General features: G+C 37.9%; 1 protein-coding gene across 2 annotated transcripts in view; it reads right to left on the reverse strand.

Annotated features, from left to right (window-relative positions):
• Positions 1-19,264, reverse strand: part of RNF115 (ring finger protein 115) — a 61,274-nt gene that overhangs the window by 16,054 nt on the left and 25,956 nt on the right. For both annotated transcript variants that reach the window (XM_012761920.3, XM_012761921.3), the window contains 2 exons: positions 15,130-15,187; positions 4,524-4,735 (listed from right to left, as the gene is read on the reverse strand). In XM_012761920.3, coding sequence (XP_012617374.1) covers positions 4,524-4,735; positions 15,130-15,187 — 270 coding nt within the window. The remainder of the gene's footprint in view (positions 1-4,523; positions 4,736-15,129; positions 15,188-19,264) is intronic.

The following is a 19,264-nucleotide window of genomic DNA, read 5'->3' on the forward strand; positions in this document are numbered from 1 at the left end:
GATAAACATCCTACAATCCACAGAAAAGCCCCACACAACAAAGAATTACCTAGCCCAAAATATCAATAGCTAAGAAACCCTGATATAGAGTAAAAGGAAAAACAGAATGAAGGAAGCATTTTAGGAAAACCAATATTTAGGAAGTACCCATAAGGAAAAGTCAGAGAAGAAAATGTGCTGACATGGAGGTCAAAGCAGTAGAGAATTTCAAGGAGAAAAAAAAAAGACCAAAGAAGTTGAATTCAGTGAATTGGACTTTAAAGATTTTAAACTATGCATTGGGTCTGCAATTAGCAAGTCACCACAGTAAAAGTAGGGCCAGACTACAATAGGTAGAAAAATAATGGAAACAAAGTAAATGTAGACATTTCCTAAGAAATTTTATTAAAAAGGAAAAGAAAGAGATTGGGTATAACTAGAGCAGTGACTCTCAACCTTGGCAACAATAAGAATAACCTCGGGAGCTTTTAAAAAATACCAATACCTGGACTCACCCCAGACTAATGAAATCAACAATCCCTGGGGCTGAGGTATTGGTTGGTATTTTTAAAAATATCCTCAGTGAAACTAATGTACAGCCAAGATTAAAAACCATGGAGCTAAAGGGTAAACATGTAGCCAAGGGGCATAAAGGGAGAAATGGAAGGAGGAAGAGGAAAACGGATGAAACAAAATCCTAGAAGAAATAGGTAACAAATGGGTCAGGAACATGGGCTGACAAGTTTGCCTTGAGAAAAAGAAAGGACACCTCATCTCAGGAGACTGGAGAGAGAAATGAATGTTGAGATAGAGAAGCTGGGCACAGGGATTTGGGGAGTTCATGCCTAAGGCCCCAATTTTCATAATGTAGAATATAAGTCAGTAGCTGAGAATCAGCTATTGCATTGGAAATTTGGAGAGTGAAATTTGGTAAAATTCAAAATATTTGCTGAGGGAATGCAAAACAAAAGACAAATCAAAAGCACTGACAGTCCAATGGAGACTAAATGCACTTTACTATCTGCAGAGCCACCAATGGACACATATATGTGATTTTCCTTTAGCAGAGCTTAACCAACCCCTAAAAAAGGGATAAGGAAAAGTAGATCACAGCATTGGTCCAAAATTGGTGGTTTAGTGGGTAGGAAGGAAAAAAAATAATAAACAGCACATGAGGTAAAGGTTTAGATGAACTATAGTTGAAAAAAGCTCACCAATGGGGTTTCAAATAGGCAGAGAAACACCATATGTACTTTCTAATAAACTGGTACTAACTGATGGGCACACATGGGCACAGAGGGAAGTATAAAAGTCATTGGAAATCATGCAGGGGAGAGTGGGGAGGAGGGGAGGGGCAAAAACCTACCTAATGGGTACAATGAACTCTATTCAGATGATGGGCACATTAATAGCCCTGACTCAAACATTACAAAAGATATCCACATTAAGAAAAATATTCGTACACCCTTAATATTTTGAAAAGAAAAAAAAAAGAAAAAGAAAATCTACATGTAGTTTAACTGGCACAGGATATAATACAGTTACCTCTGGGCACCATAAGCTATTAAAACAATCTAAAATGTCATTTATTTTTATCCTAGACAATCCCATTAAATCTAATTTCCCATATCCTGCATTTGACCTAAGATGGAAAGTCTGCAACTAACTTTGAAATGTACAAAAGATGAATTAATGAACAGATAGATATGTGACAAAGCAAGGAGAGTAACATGTTAATAGTAAAGTCTAGAAAGTGTGGGGGGAGGAAGGGTAAACTTTAGAAGAGCACTGTCCAATAGAGCTTTCTGAGATGATGGAAATTTTCTATAATCTGTGCTGCCAAATATAGTAATTATTAGCTACACATGGTCACTGAGCCCTTGAAATGTAGCTAGCGGGACTGAGGAATTTTGGATTTTGAGGTTATTAACTTTTTTTTTTTTTTTTTTGAGACAGAGTCTCACTTTGTTGCCTAGGCTAGAGTGAGTGCCATGGCGTCAGCCTAGCTCACAGCAACCTCAAACTCCTGGGCTCAAGCGATCCTTCTGTCTCAGCCTCCCAAGTAGCTGGGACTACAGGCATGAGCCACCATGCCCGGCTAATTTTTTCTATATATATTAGTTGGCCAATTAGTTTCTTTCTATTTATAGTAGAGACGGGGGTCTCACTCTTGCTCAGGCTGGTTTCAAACTCCCGACTTCGAGCAATCCACCCGCCTCGGCATCCCAGAGAGCTAGGATTACAGGCGTGAGCCACCGCGCCCGGCCTTAACTTTTAATTAATTTAAATTTAAATTGATACAGCCACATGTGGCTAGTGGCTGCCATATGAGACAGTACAGCACTAGATTCATATAGCCCTGGGTTCAAGTCCTTGGTCCACCACTGGCTATTACTTTATTTCCCTTTGTCTCAGTTTACTATTACATAAAATGAAAACAGCAATAGCACCTATTACTTCATACAGATTAAACAAGATAAAATAGATAAAACGTGAAGCATAGTCCTGCACATATGGCAAACACTTAAAATTAATGTTTATTATTCCTACTAAATGGGAACCACGAGATCAAGGACCACCATCTGTTTTGTTCACCATTGCATTCCCAGTACCTACTACAGTGCCCCATATATAAAATATACTCATGGCCGGGCGCGCTGGCTCACGCCTGTAATCCTAGCTCTCTGGGAGGCTGAGGCGGGTGGATTGCTCGAGGTCAGGAGTTCGAAACCAGCCTGAGCAAGAGCAAGACCCTGTCTCTACTATAAATAGAAACAAATTAATTGGCCAACTAATATATATAGAAAAAATGAGCCGGGCATGGTGGCGCATGCCTGTAGTCCCAGCTACTCGGGAGGCTGAGGCAGGAGGATTGCTTGAGCCCAGGAGTTTGAGGTTGCTGTGAGCTAGGCTGATGCCACGGCACTCTAGCCTGGGCAACAGAGTGAGACTCTGTCTCAAAATAAATAAATAAATAAATAATTTTGATAACTATATAGTTATGGTTTGAATGTGCCCCACAAAGTTCACGTATTGGAAACTCAATTCCCAAGCACTGAGAGGACAGAACTTTAAGAGATGATTAGGCCATGAAGGTTCTGCCTTCACGAGTGGATCAATGCCTTTATCACGAAAGTGGATCAGTTGTCTCTTTCTGCCATCTTTCTGTGCCCCCATAATGGTGTGCATGCCATAAAGGTGCGCCACAATGGTCCTGGCTGAAGCTCTTAAGAGCATTTAACAATGCCAAAAAGAGAGGCAAATGCCAGGTTCTTATGAGGCCGTGCTCCAAAGTCATTGTCCGGTTTCTAAGTGTGATGATGAAAGATAGATATACTGGCGAATTTGAAATCACTGATGATCACAGAGCTGGGAAAACTGTTGTGAACATTACAGGCAGGTTAAACAAGTGTGGAGTGATCAGTCCCAGATTTGATGTGCAACTCAAAGATCTAGAAAAATGGCAGAATAATCTGCTCCCATCCCACCAGTCTGGTTTCATTGTACTGACAATTCCAGCTGGCATCATGGACCATGAAGAAACAAGAAGAAAACACACAAGATGGAAAATCCTTGGGTTCTTTTTTTAGGGATGTAATACATACTTACAAATAAAATGCCTCAATGGGAAAATAAATGAATAAAGCAGATTAGTTATCATAGGGGTGGGCTCCTGATAAAAGGATGAGTTCTTTTTCACTCATGGGTGCTCTCTTGCCCTCCTGCCTTCCATCATGGGATGATGCAACAAGAAGGCCCTTGCCCAATGTGGGCCCCTTGACCTTGGACTTCCCAACCTCCAGAAGAAATAACAAATAAATCTCTGGTAGAGATTTTATTTCTCTATAAGAAATATATCTTTGATCTTTATAAATCACCCAGTCTCAGGTGTTCCGTTACAACAACACAAAATGGACTACAACATATAACATCTATATATTAATCCGAGACATTAATAAAAATGTTAACCAAAGACAACATTAGGCCGGGCGCGGTGGCTCACGCCTGTAATCCTAGCTCTCTGGGAGGCCGAGGCGGGCGGATTGCTCGAGGTCGGGAGTTCAAAACCAGCCTGAGCAAGAGCGAGACCCCGTCTCTACTATAAATAGAAAGAAACTAATTGGCCAACTAATATATATAGAAAAAATTAGCCGGGCATGGTGGCGCATGCCTGTAGTCCCAGCTACTTGGGAGGCTGAGACAGAAGGATCGCTTGAGCCCAGGAGTCTGAGGTTGCTGTGAGCTAGGCTGACGCCATGGCACTCACTCTAGCCTAGGCAACAAAGTGAGACTCTGTCTCAAAAAAAAAAAAAAAAAAAAAAAAAAAAGACAACATTAGTTTATCATCCTTTAGTTTAATATCCAGGTGAATAGAGACTAGGTAATATGTAAGTACAAATATGCAATTTAGCTTCACTTTCATCCTGCCTATATATATCCATCTTGTCCACAAAGGTAGTAAGAGAATCTCATAAGGGTTAGATTATGCTAATATGTCCTTCACTGAATCTACCCTTTAAGAGAATGTAAAAACAACAACTCACCCTTCAATAGCTGGAGATCTGTCAGGACGAGTACTTCCTCGAGATCTGTATCTGCGAGTCACTGGTAGCCGTGGAGGCCGACTTGGTCCCCAGAAGTCAGTGTGGGTTTGGTGACCCCTCTCATTGGCTCTATTATCTTGGTCCAGTGGATTGCTACTTAGAAATGGTCTAAAATCTTGAAAAAACATTGTATGATCCAAATGGTCCCAGAGCTAGTAAAAATCAGAATTAAACCACATATTAGAAAAAAAGAATCTAATTAAACATCTGGATCGTTTCCAGTTTTTTGCTATTACAAATGGCCACCATGAACATTATTGTATGTGTCTTCTGCTGCAAAAGTACAAACGTTTCTCTATTAGTGACCTGTACATCTATTTTATGGTCTATACATCTTCTACTAGGTAATGCCAAATTGCTTTCCAACGTGGCTGTATGAATTTACACATCCACCTAGAGTGTTTAAGAGTTTGTACTGTGCTACATCCTGGCAAGCACTCTGTATCATAGGATTTTTTTTTGTTTGTTTTTTTTTAGTTTGTAATAATCTGGTAGATAGAGGATGATATCTCACTGTGTGGTTTTTGTTTTGGGTGTGTTAAGAACCAATAGGAGGGTTTACTTAAAGTGCACATTCTTTGGCTCTATGCTAGAAACTAAATTTAATAGATCTGTGGTAAGCCTGAAAGATTCTCTTTAGCATTTCTTTTAGGTCAGGTCTACTAATAATGAAACTTCTCAGGTATTGTTTATCTGTCAACACCTTGATTTCTCCTTGATTCTTGAAGGATAGTTTTGCCAGATATAGAATTTTTGGTTGGCAGGGAATTTTTTCTTCAGTACTTAAAAATATGTCATCCCACTGCTTTCTAGCCTCCATGGCTTCTGCTGAGAAATCAGCAGAAAGTAATCTTATTTAAGATCACTTGATGTTACAAGTTGCTTTTCTCTTGCTGCTTTAAAGATTCTTTATCTCCGGCCTCTGACAATTTAATTATAATGTGTTTTGGTATGGATCTCTTTGAGTTTATCCTTCTTGGAGTTAGTTGAGCTCCTTGGGTGTACAGATTCATATCTTTTGGTGAATTTGGGATGGTTTTGGCAATTATTTCTTCAAACACATTTCTGTATCTTTCTCCCCCTCTTCTCCATGATGCACATGTTGGCAGTACACTTGATGGTGTCCCACACATCTCTTGGGCTCTATTTATTTTTTTTCAATCATTTAAATTTGTACTCTTTAAACTGTACAATTTCAACTGACCTATCCTTCAGTTCATCAATTCTTTCTTCTGTATTTGCTGAATTCCTCTAGTGAATTTTTCATTTCAATTATTTTCTTTTTTTTTTTTTTTTGAGACAGAGTCTTGCTTTGTTGTCCAGGCTAGAGTGAGTGCCGTGGCGTCAGCCTGGCTCACAGCAACCTCAATCTCCTGGGCTCAGCAATCCTACTGCCTCAGCCTCCCGAGTAGCTGGGACTACAGGCATGCGCCACTATGCCCGGCTAATTTTTTGTATATATATTTTTAGTTGGTCAATTAATTTCTTTCTATTTTTGGTAGAGACGGGGTCTCGCTCAGGCTGGTTTCGAACTCCTGACCTTGAGCGATCCGCCCGCTTCGGCCTCCCAAAGTGCTAGGATTACAGGCGTGAGCCACCGCGCCCGGGCCATTTCAATTATTATAATTTTCTGCTCCAAAATTTCTATTTGATTCCTTTTTAAAACTGCTATCCCTTTACTGATATTCTCAATTTGCTGAAACACCATTCTCCTGTATTTCTTTTGTTCTTTTCCTATGGTATCCTTTAGTTCTTTGAGCATATTTAAGACAGTTGATTTAAAGTTTTTGTCTAGCCGGACGCGGTGGCTCACGCCTATAATCCTAGCTCTCTGGGAGGCTGAGGTGGGCGGATCCTTTGAGCTCAGGAGTTTGAAACCAACCTGAGCAAGAGCGAGACCCCGTCTTCTACTATAAATAGAAAGAAATTAATTGGCCAACTAATATATATATAGGAAAAAAAAAATTAGCCGGGCATGGTGGCACATGCCTGTAGTCCCAGCTACTTGGGAGGCTGAGGCAGCAGGATCGCTTGAGCCCAGGAATTTGAGGTTGCTGTGAGCTAGGCTGACGTCATGGCACTCAGTCTAGCCAGGCAACAAAGTGAGACTCTGTCTCAAAAAAAAAAAAAAATTCTAATGGCCAATCAGAAGAGCAAAAAACAATATGCATAATAAAATCATGAATAAGATTTCTATAAATACTGGTCAGGTAAAGCACCTTCTTCATTTTAGCTACTTGTTCTTCTTATTGTATCAGTCTTATTTTCCTTTGCTTTCTATAATAGTATTAGTCTCTATGAAAGATCACTGGTTTCTAGTCTGAAAAGTAGTATAGAATGCAGCATTTTTCTTGACCCAAGATTCCTAAGTAACATTTAAAAACTCAAAACTATACTTGCTTTCAGTAAATGAAAAACTAGGAATAGACTCTTCCACGTTCTCAATCATTTATCTCACAAAGGTAAACTATAGGAAGAAATCTATAATTCCCTTACTATATAAATAAAGTTCCACAATATCTGCTTACAGAAAACAACTCTTAAAGTAACAATTATTGCATTATAATGTAAAAATTAAATATTTTAAACTTTGGACTAGAAAAAAAATCAAGCACCAAGGCTCATATCAATAATCTGCTTTAATAATTTCATATTTCAGATGACTGTAAATTGTTATCATAGCTAATAACATATACAAATTCTGTAGGACCCAACCTCAAAAGAAGCTTTAATATCAGGAGGATGCATTTTCCTGCTCATATGGAAAGTAAAAATTTGTGCAAACTAATAGTAATGGTCAATGTATTTGTGGCCTATTTTCATCCCAAAATAATAGTGTAACCTAACCATAGAACACAGGGGAAAAAAGCACACCTCAAATTTCTACTAAATCAACACTAAGGATAAGAATAGCTTCAGGTCATTTGTCTCTGAGCAGACTTAGATAAGCATAAGAGAAAAAAAATAGTTCATACAACAAAAATTGGGTATTCAGGACATGGCTTACATAAGTAAAAACTAATAGGGAACACTACTATAGAGTTTTGGTGAAATATCCCAAAGAATCACAGAGGCACAGTTTATTTGAGAAGTTTTGTCTTGAAAAACTGAAAAAGTTACTCTGAATAGAAGTAAAAAGACTATTTCTAAAAATACTTTGGCTGAACTATTTACATATTTCAGTATAAAAAAATAGGACAAACAATATTTTCAATTTAGCAGACTTTGCCCTACACTAACCATAATCACATTAGCACCTCTTTAAATATTATGGTCTATTCCTCAAAAAGTTAAACAGTTACCATAATACCCAGCAATTTTACTCCTAGTTATTTATAACCAAGAGAACTAAAAACATATAATCACACAAAAACTTGTGCAAAAAAATTCAGACCAGCATTATTCATAACAGCCAAAAAGTGTAAACAACTCAAATGTTCATTAACTGATGAATGGATAAATACAACATGGTTTATCCATACAATATAGTATTATGCAGCCATAAAAAGGAACGAAGTACTGATATATGCTACAACATGTATGAACCTTAAAAACAATATGCTAAGTGGAAAAGAATGTCAGTCACAAAAGATCACATATAGCATGATTCCATTTATAACAAATGTCCTATATAGGCAAATCCATAGAGACATAAAATAGATTGCTAATTGTCTGGGGCTAGGAGAATTGTGGAGAAGTGGTGACTAATAATGGGTACAGGGCTTCTTTTTTGGATGCTGAAAAGTTCTAGAATCAATGATAATGGTTGAGTCTGTGAACATACTAAAACCACTGAATTGTAGACTCTAAAAGGGTGAATTACATGATATATGAATTATATCTCAATTTAAAAAAATTAAGGTCTACAAATATGAAACAACTGAGGGTAAATAACTACCAAAATTATTAACCTTAGAAATGCAATTTCAGAAAGTTCACAGGCAATTTTACGAAATCATTAAGTCAAAACAAGGAACATACTTATCACCACCAAATGTTTCCTAGAGTCCCTGTGTAACTCCTCCCTCCTATCCCCCCAAACCCCAAATAACCACTGATCTCTCTGTATATTTTCTAGAATTTTGTATTTCCTCGAATTTTACATGAAGGGAATCATATTGTATGTACTCTTTATTTGTCTGGCTTCTTTTACTCAGCTTAATTATTTTGAGATTCATCCATATTTTTGCATGTATCAATGATCTATGCCCTTTTATTGCTGAGTGGTATTCCATAGTATGGATAATACCACAATTTGTTTATCCATCCATTCACTTGTTGATGGACACTTGGATTGTTTGTAGTTCCTGACTCTCACAAATCAAGTTATTACAGTGTGAACATTTGTGTATATATGAACATGTATGGATATATGCTTTATTTTCTCTTGGGTAAAATACCTAGGAGTGAAATGGCTGGATCATATACATGTAATTTTATCTTATAAAAAAACAGCTAACCTGTTTTCCATAGTGGCTGTACCATTTTTAAATTCCAGTTTCAGGCTGGGTGTGGTGGCTCATGCCTGTAATCCCAGCACTCTGGGAGGCCGAGGCGGGAGGATCGCTCAAGGTCAAGAGTTTCAAACCAGACTGAGCAAGAGCAAGAGCAAGACCCCGTCTCTACTAAAGACAGAAAGAAATTAATTGGCCAACTAAAAATATATATAGAAAATATTAGCTGGGCATAGTGGCGCATGCCTGTAGTCCCAGCTGCTCGGGAGGCTGAGGCAGGAGGATCACTTGAGCCCAGGAGTTGGAGGTTGCTGTGAGCTAGGCTGACACCACAGCACTCTAGCCCAGGCAACTGAGTGAGACTTTGTCTCAAAAAAATAAAATAAAATAAATAAATTCCCGTTTCAGCTGCTCCATAGCCTCACCAGCATCTAGTATGGTCAGTCTTTTAAATGTTAACCATTCTGATAGATATACAGTAGTATTTCATTATTGTTTTAATTTACATTTCCCTAATGACTAATGATGTTGAATATCCTTTGTATACTTATTTGCCATCTGTACATCTTCTTTGGTGAATCACACTGTTCAAATCTTTTGCCATTTTTTGGCATTAGGTAGTTTTCTTATTATTCCATTTTAAGAGTTATTTATATGGCCTGAATACAAGTCCTTAATCAGTTAAATGATTTGCAAGTATTGTTTCCTAGTCTGTGACTTATCTTGTTCATTCTTATGAAGAACATCAGAAGTTTTTAATTTTGATAAAGTCCAATTTATCAATTTGTTATTTTATGGATTATGCTTTTGGGGTCATAATACCGCCAGACCCCTACTGACTAAAGGTTTAAATTCTGAAACCCAAAGGCTAAGAGGGAAGAATCAGATCTCTCATCTCCATTTCTGAAGTCTTCATTCACATTCCTCATTACTTTTCCTTATCAGAGCATTGATGCATCTGATTGGTGAGTGGCAAGAGCCTAATGTCTACTGATTCACACATCTCCAATCAATGCAGTTCATGTTTTAGGGAGCTGCACGAATGCAAAAGAAGTGGTTCTGAGCATTCGTATGTATTCTACACTCTCTAATTCTCAGGTGGGTCATCCTGTATAAACTTAGGATGTCCATCTGGCCACAGTTCAACTGTGTTCTCCAATTCAGTTGAATAAAATTAAATTTTTATTTTCATCTGTCTGTTTCTATGTTTTATTTCTCAATATGTTCTACACTCACAGGTGGAGGGAAGAAGCATGATCCATGATCAACTATCATATATAGCTAGATATGTCTAACACAAGATAGTTTTAATATACTACAAAAATAAATAAATAAATAAATATACTACAGACATAAAAGAATATGAAGTCATAAAATACATAATACTTATAACTATGGAGAAATAAGAAAAAAATGTATGACATAATACTAAGTAAATTTTAAAAAGCAGAAATTCAATATGGTACACTCTATGATTACAATTGAAAACAGTTATTGGGCATGCATATGACAACAAGTGGGAAGTATTATGCCAAGAAAATAAATAAATAAAGCTATAACGAAGTAATGAGAATATGGGAGGTCGATTATTTATTTATTAATAAAATTTATTAATAAAATAAATAAATAAAGCTATAAGAAATAATGAGAACATGGGAGATAGATTATTTATTCATTCATTCATACATACATACATACATACATACATACATACATACATACATACATACATAGTATCACCCTGGGGTAGAGTGCTGTGGCATCAGCCTAGCTCAGAGCAATCTCAAACTCCTGGGCTCAAGTAATCCTCCTGCCTCAGCCTCCCAAAGTAGCTAGGACCACGGGTGTGCTTCACCATGCCCAGCTAATTTTTTCTATTTTTAGTAGAGACAGGGTCTCACTTCTTGCTAAGGCTGGTCTCGAACTCCTGAGCTCAAGTGACCCTCCTACCTCAGCCTCCCAGAGTGCTAGTATTATAGGCATGAGCCACTGAGCCCAGCCTAAATCTTAAAGTCATTATAATCTTTCACTAATCAATGCCTTAGGACAAAATCAGAAAGGAGACGTATGGAGAAAGAGTGCTTTTAAAACAGTGAAACTCAAGATATTTTTAAACTTTTTAATTGCCATTATGATGCTGCTTATGTAACAAAAACAAATTTAAATAAATATAAATCAAACTACTCGCCCCGCCTTTTTGTGCATACCTGGGAGCTTTTTTCCAGGCGGTCATCTATCTTATTTTCTACAAATCCAAGGCAGCAGCCGTAACCACTCTTGCACTGAAGTGATCCATTAGGGTAAGCTAAGACTCTATGATCAGATGTCTCACTGGCACCAGGTCATGGTAAGAAGCTTTCAAGTAATCAACAAAAGCCTCAGGTAGCTTTGAGCTCACTACTCCAAGTTATCATCAGGAACCTTAGCATAGCAATGTACTCTCTCTCTACAAATTGCTAGCAACATTTTTAGATTCACTCTCTGCTGACCCTCACACATTATTCAAATATTGCTTCCATTTACCTGGCAACCCTCCCCCATTCTTCTTTCCATCCCAACCACTCTTTTTATCTCCCCACCCCAGCCCCACTTAAAAAAAAAATACTGATTTTGTCAGAAATTTTCTGGAAATAATTCTCTTCTAATATATCCAGTATTTAAAAAATTCAGCTATTAGTAAATACTAATTATAGAAAATAACCTCTTCAATGCACAAGCAGCTCTGGTTGAAGAAGAACAAAGCAAAACTGAACATAAGCCTTTTCTGAAATTACCAACCAAAATGGAGAAAAGAAAAATAACTCTATCTAGCGCAGTGGCTCATGCCTGTAATCCTAGCACTCTGGGAGGCTGAGGTAGGAGGATTGCTTGTGCTCAGGAGTTCAAGACCAGCCTTAACAAGAATGAGACCCTGTCTCTACTAAAAATAGAAAAATTAACCAGGCACACGCCTGTAATCCCAGTTACTCAGGAGACTGAGGCAGAAGAACTGCTTGAGCCCAGGAGTTTGGGGTTGCTGTGAGCTAAACTGACACTCTAGCCCTCTAGCCCTGGGGACAGAGCAAGACTCCATCTCAAAAAAATATATAACTCTAGTTTCTATATATAATTTTATTTCTAAGTTTTTTTCTTCAGGGACATGGGTATAAAATCTTATAGCTTATGAAAACTATTTTCAGAAAATTTTTTTCACATTTTTGCTTATCTAAATTCCACCTACTCTTCAAGGCTCCATTGCAAGTTTTACCTTCCTACCATCAAAGTACTAACCAGGCCCAGCTCTGCTTAGCTTCTGAGAAGAGATGAGTTAGGCACATTCAGAGTGGTATGGCTGTAGCAGACAAGTTTTACCTTCTCTATGAAGTCTTAATAATGGCTAAAATTTATTAAGTATTCACTATATGGTAGGCATATTAGGGTCTATACATCTAGCATGTATTAACTCATTTAATCTTCACAACATCCCTATGAGGTAAATATTATTATTTTCCCCAATTTACAGACAATAAAACAGGCACTGAGAGATTCTAAGTAATTTTTCCCAGGTTACACCACCAGTAAGGGGCAGAACCAGAATTTGAGCTTAGGCAATCTGGTTCAAGAGGCTGTACTCTTATCACTGTTATATGACCTCTCTTCCTAAAGACTGCAGGCCACCTGATCTCTTCCTTCTACTGTACTTGTTACATACACCCCACAATAAGTTTATTATACTCTGTACACACTTCTTTGTTATTTGTTTCACATGTGCTTGTATTTGCTCCCCAACTAAATTACAAGTTCCTTGCAGGCAATGAAACACTCAGTATAGACTTGTTAGCTAATTTTTTTAAATCCCTGGCAACCTCTATAACATTATAAAGACAGATTTTTTCCAATTTTAAAATGCAAAATATCACTTAAAAAAAGAGAAAATTTAAATATTGAGGCATGATGACAAGGGAATTTTACAGAGGGAAAAACAGCATAATCATGCCATTGCTATAAATCCTGTCACTACTAAAGAATACGAAGTCACAGGCTATGACTCAGCAAAATTACTTAACACCTGAAGGATAGCTCATGATGCCATTAGTATCAGATTTAGCATCACTAAAGTGAGGAAACTGACTATATATATTTATTTTCTTCTTACTCAATATGCATCTCCTCCTGGTGAGTCATACCTATAAAAGTGATGGACCAATCTATTTCCATTACCTAAAAGAGAACTAACACTTAAGGAAAATAAAATGAAGTTTCTTCTGCATATGCATAATCAGTAAGTGACAATCTGTGTTATCAGGAATAGCACTTACAAGGGGAAAATATACTGAAATCATAAAGGCTTCTAGGCCTAGCAAGCAGAATGGATTTTAAATAGGGTTTTTTAAGCCATCAAAATAAGAAAATAAAAATGGGAGTTCAAAGACATGATCTGTCCAGAATCACACTTAATCAACCCATTTACCAAGGTAGTTCAAAGTAAACCCCAAAACTTAATACAGGATATTAGAAGTACCACAGATCATAAACAAAAGAAAATACCCTGGCCGGGCGCTGTGGCTCACGCCTGTAATCCTAGCTCTTGGGAGGCCGAGGCGGGCGGATTGCTCAAGGTCAGGAGTTCAAAACCAGCCTGAGCAAGAGCGAGACCCCGTCTCTACTATAAATAGAAAGAAATTAATTGGCCACCTAATATATATAAAAAAAATTAGCCGGGCATGGTGGCGCATGCCTGTAGTCCCAGCTACTCGGGAGGCTGAGGCAGGAGGATCGCTTGAGCCCAGGAGTTTGAGGTTGCTGTGAGCTAGGCTGACGCCACGGCACTCACTCTAGCCTGGACAACAAAGCGAGACTCTGTCTCAAAAAAAAAAAAAAAAAGAAAATACCCTGTATAAAACAGGACTATTACCTAAGCATTTATCAAGTTTCTTGACTATAAATCTAACAACATCAAAATCTAGAGGGCCACAGGTCTTAAGATAATTTTCAGAAAATAAAGGAGAGAAGCTTAGGGTTTTATGGGCTTCTTATCGAACATCACTTTTCAAATACACTGCTAAATACAATTTCGATTTACACACAAAATAAATAGCAAAATATTTTGCTAGCTCTCTAGGCACTTCAGCTATCTCTGGAAAAGGCTAAATGTGATCCTAAATCACAAAGAAATTCTGATTATGGAATTTTTTTTTCCTTCCAGCATATGTCAGCTCTCTAGAGCCAAATAAGTTGTGTGGCAATAAAGGGTACACATACAGAAGAAAAGGCAAAAAAGTCAGTGATTTTGTAGGCTAAGCTGGTTTGTACCCTCTGGGTTATGGTCTCTAAATGATTAAAAACAAATAGTGTTAATGCTGCTGAACTGCACACTTACGAATGGTTAAAATTACTTTTTTTTTTAAAGACAACTAAAATGAAAATTTTAGGTAAGTAGATAAAGTGAAAAGAAAATTATTCTGAATTTAATATAAAAAGGTATTCAAAGATGAAGATTAAATCCCCTATTTTCAAACCATAGTTAATATTTTTGTTTTTCCAAAAAAATATGGATGTCACATCATACAAAGAAGTAGAAACTAATTATAGGTCCCATATTGGGATCTGAAAAGTAAGCAAATATCTTATTTTTGATCTACACCAAACTACTATGCTAACTAGAGCTAACTCTAGAAACCAGTATCTCTGTGCAAGGTTGAAGACTACACCTCATTATGACTTCTTCAGTAACAAATCAACCTGGCCTGCTCTTTATCTGGTTGTCATGCCACTAAAGCAGAGTCTGCAACACTGTTATTCCAAAAACAGCACAGACTTTTTATTCTCATACCATATACATAGTAACAAAGCAGAAAACAGAATGAAAAACACTACCAGATTTTAAAAAGTACTGCTTGAGGCTGTTACTTTCTCCTAATCAAGGGTTTATCAACAGTACATGCCTAAGCCCCAGCTACTGAAAATACAAATCTTTTCCAAGGGCTACTCTAGCCCATATTTTTCTTATACAATTCAGTTAAACTCTAATGTTTTGCTGCAATAGAAAGTGAATATATGTCATGATTTTAACATCCACCCACTTCCTAAAGAATCCCTACAGGAAAACTTACCTCTGCAAAATGTGTTGATGTGCTATTGTCTATCCGGCTGCCGCCACCACCTAAAAAGCTAAAGAGAAAAAGGAATGAGTGGTGATTCTATTCCCAGGAACACGCTTCCCTCTCAGAAGCTAAATATAGAATGGCATAATGAGAACAAAGCTCAATAAGGAAAAATAACTCATCCCAACACGACACCTATAAAGGAAATTTATGAAGAACTGGTATGTGGATTAATCTATGAAAAATAACATAAGCCACAAAAATCAAGTGGTTTTCAAGTGAATCAAGGATAAATCAAGTGAAAAACTGGGAAGAGGGGATACCATACAGAAGGACCCACAGCAATGCAATTCAAATTTGACCTAGCAAAAGAAGAAAAACAAACATTTATCCTCAAAGAGGCTAAAAAAACAAAATAATGTTTCACTAAAAAACCATTCACCCACCACATGAACACAACATTTGAGGCTACTACAATAGCTAATATTTCTTGGGAATGATTAAATGTAGTAATGTAAGGGGCCTGGTACTGTATTTAACATACCATAAAAGGGTTCAATAAATATTTCTTCTTCTGATAGTTTATCCTATTCTTTGATTACTCTACCCACCCTTCAGAACTCATCTCAAATGCTACCTCCTTCATTAAGTCTTTTCTTAACTCACCAAATGAGACTCCTCCACACTCCTCTGCATTCTGACTTTGATTCTAAATTCTACATTGTATTATAAATATCTAGGATTTGCCTCATCCATTTCAACTCGGCTCCCTTATTTTATAAATATAAATTCAAAGGGCAAAGTCTACAAATTATTAATGCCTCAAATACATGTAGTGTTTACTATGTGTCAGACATTATACAGAGTACTTACCACCTTTAAAAAACCCACGTCATATCCTATAGTGGAAACTCAAAAATAAAGTTGCTGAATTAATATCACATGTGTAAACAATAAAATAACTACCTATTCCCAAAACCCCTAAAGACTGGGGAGAAATATTAAATCTCATTGTCCCCACGGAATATACAAAGAAGAGAGAAAGTGAGTTAACACTTTGGGGAAAAGGGGATGGGAAAGATTATAAGAACTGCTAGGTGCTTTTACTTCAAGAGACACACATAAGCACACAAACATACATAGACAAACTCAGCCCAATGATATTAAGTCAACAAACTACTACAAATAGTTACATTTTCAGGATTAAAATACCAATCCAGGCACGATGCTAAACTCATTGAAAAAACGAACACAACCTGGTTAGTTTGAAACCAAATGTGAAAAAGCAAAGCTAATGCTATCCCTTTTTTTGTTTTTGTTTCTGTTTGAGACAGAGTCTCACTCTGTCACCTGGGTTAGTGTGTCCTAGCATCAGCAACCTCAAACTCCTGGGCTGAAGCAATTTTCCTGCCTCAGCCTCCGGAGTAGCTGGGATTAGAGGCGCAGGCCAGCATGCTCAGCTGAGTTTTCTATTTTTAGTAGAGATGGGAGACGGGGTCTCGCTCTTGCTGAGGCTGATCTCAAACTCTTTTTTTTTTTGAGACAGAGTCTCCCTTTGTTGCCCAGCCTAGAGTGGAGTGCCATGGCGTCAGCCTAGCTCACAGCAACCTCAAACTCCCGAGCTCAAGCAATTCTGCTGCCTCAGCCTTCCGAGTAGCTGGGACTACAGGCATGCGCCACCATGCCCAGCTAATTTTTTCTATATATATTAGTTGGCCAATTAATTTTTTTCTATTTATAATAGAGACGGGGTCTTGCTCAGGCTGGTTTCGAGCTCCTGACCACGAGCAATCTGCCAGCCTCGGCCTCCCAGAGTGCTAGGATTATAGGTATGAACCACTCCACCTGGCCTCTAATGCCATTCTTTATGTAATTACTTTCAGGTTTCATTCTCTGATTAAAAACCATTTAATACCTATATTTGTTTCAGAAATTAAAAACACTTTTGTAAAAATCACTTCAAACGTACAGAAAGCCCAAAAGTACCTGCACATCTACGCTAAATGAATTGACCAAGTTTGGTGGCTCACACCTGTAATTCCAGCAGCAGGCTGATCATTTGAAGCCAGGAGTTTGAGACCAGCCTGGACAACATGGCAAGATCCCATCTCTACAAAAAAACCTTTTAAACAACTGGGTGTGGTGACACGTGCCTGTAGTCCCAGCTACTCAGGAGGCTGAGGCAGGAGAATAGCTTGAGCCCAGAAGTTCAAGGCTGTAGTGAGCTATGACTGTGCCACTGCACTCTAGCCTGAGCACCAGAGCAAGATCCTGTCTCATACATGCATTCATTCGTAAGTAAATAACTAAATAAATAAATAAATTACCAAATACCATAAAAAACAAAGCTGAGTGTTCCAGAATTTTCTGCCTTTCCTCTCTAGAAAAAAGAAAAAAAAAGAAAAAGAAAAATATTTTTAAAATAAATAAATAAATAAATAAATAAATAAACAAAGCTGAGTGGCTATATATCCATTTTACTGCTCAAGCCTAGACAGGCTTCCAGGGCTCTTCTTTCCTAATTTTACTATGCAGTTTCAGGGATTAAAATATCCTTGGATGGCCAGCATGGTGGCTCACGCCTGTAATCCTAGCTCTCTGGGAGGCCAGAGGTGGGAGGATCACTCAAGGTCAGGAGTTCAAAACCAGCCTGAGCAAGAGCCAGACCCCGTCTCTACTAAAGATAGAAAGAAATTAATTGGCCAACTAAAAATATATAGAAAAAATTAGTGGGGCATGGTGGCGCATGCCTGTAGTCCCAGCTACTTGGGAGGCTGAGGCAGGAGGATCGCCTGAGCCCAAGAGTTGGAGGTTGCTGTGAGTTAGGTTGACCCCATGGCACTCTAGCCCGGGGAACAGAGTGAGACTCTGTCTCAAAAAAAAAAAAAAAAGAAAAAGAAAAAGAAAAGAAAATGTAGTATACCATACCATGGAGCACTACTTATCTATAAAAAGGAATAAAATAATGTCTTTTGCAGCAACTTGGATGAAACTGGAGACCATTATGCTAAGTGAAGTACCTCAGGAATTAAAAAAAAAAAACCCAGATATACTCTCTAATAATTAGGAACTAATTGATGGGCACACATGGGCACAAAGAGATAAAAGGTCACAGGAAATCAAGACAGGGGTAGGGGGATGAGGGGAGGGGTAAAAACCTACCTGTCAGGTACAATGAACACTATTCAGGTAAGGAGCACACTAAAAGTCCTGACTTAAGCATTATAAAAAGTATCCACGCAACAAAAACATCTGTACCCCCCCTCATTATTTTGAAATTTTTAAAATAAGAACATAAAAATAAATAAATAAATATCCTTGGTAATTGAAACCATCAACTCCATCTTTTGAGTAGAAGTTGAAACCCTCTCAGCATTCCCTTTCCTTAAAATTCCTTTGTATTTTAAGAGTAATAGAGCTAGGCTGGGCGCGGTGGCTCCCGCCTGTAATCCTAGCACTCTGGGAGGCCGAGGCAGGCAGATTGCTAGAGCTCAGGAGTTCGAAACCAGCCTGAGCAAGAGCGAGACCCCGTCTCTACCATAAATAGAAAGAAATTAATTGGCCAACTAATATATATATAGAAAAAATTAGCTGGGCATGGTGGCACATGCCTGTAGTCCCAGCTACTCGGAAGGCTGAGGCAGCAGGATTGCTTGAGCCCAGGAGTTTGAGGTTGCTGTGAGCTAGGCCGAGGCCACGGCACTCACTCTAGCCTGGGCAACAAAGCAAGACTCTGTCTCCAAAAAAAAAAAAAAAAGAGTAATAGAGTTAAAAAAAAATTAAAAAATAAATTTTAAAAAAGAGTAATAGAGCTAATCGCAGAGAAGAGATAATCAAAACAAAATAACCACAATGTTCTGAGAAATGTTACAAAGTTTAAGAAAAATTACAATGTGCCCCTCTAGATATATGTTTAGTAGCAGATGGTACCCATTATCCAATATTTACATGCAAGGACTTTCTCTTATTAATTTTTACCATCCATTACAATTAAGTATTCAAAAATCAGCAAACGTCTCTAAGACACTCATTCTAAGAAGATTTCTTCACTCATTTAAAAGGCCGGGCGTGGTGGCTCACGCCTGTAATCCTAGCACTTTGGGAGGCCGAGGCGGGCGGATTGCTCAAGGTCAAGAGTTCGAAA

Source organism: Microcebus murinus, chromosome 2 (genome assembly GCF_040939455.1).
Source record: "Microcebus murinus isolate Inina chromosome 2, M.murinus_Inina_mat1.0, whole genome shotgun sequence".
NCBI lineage: Eukaryota > Metazoa > Chordata > Mammalia > Primates > Cheirogaleidae > Microcebus > Microcebus murinus.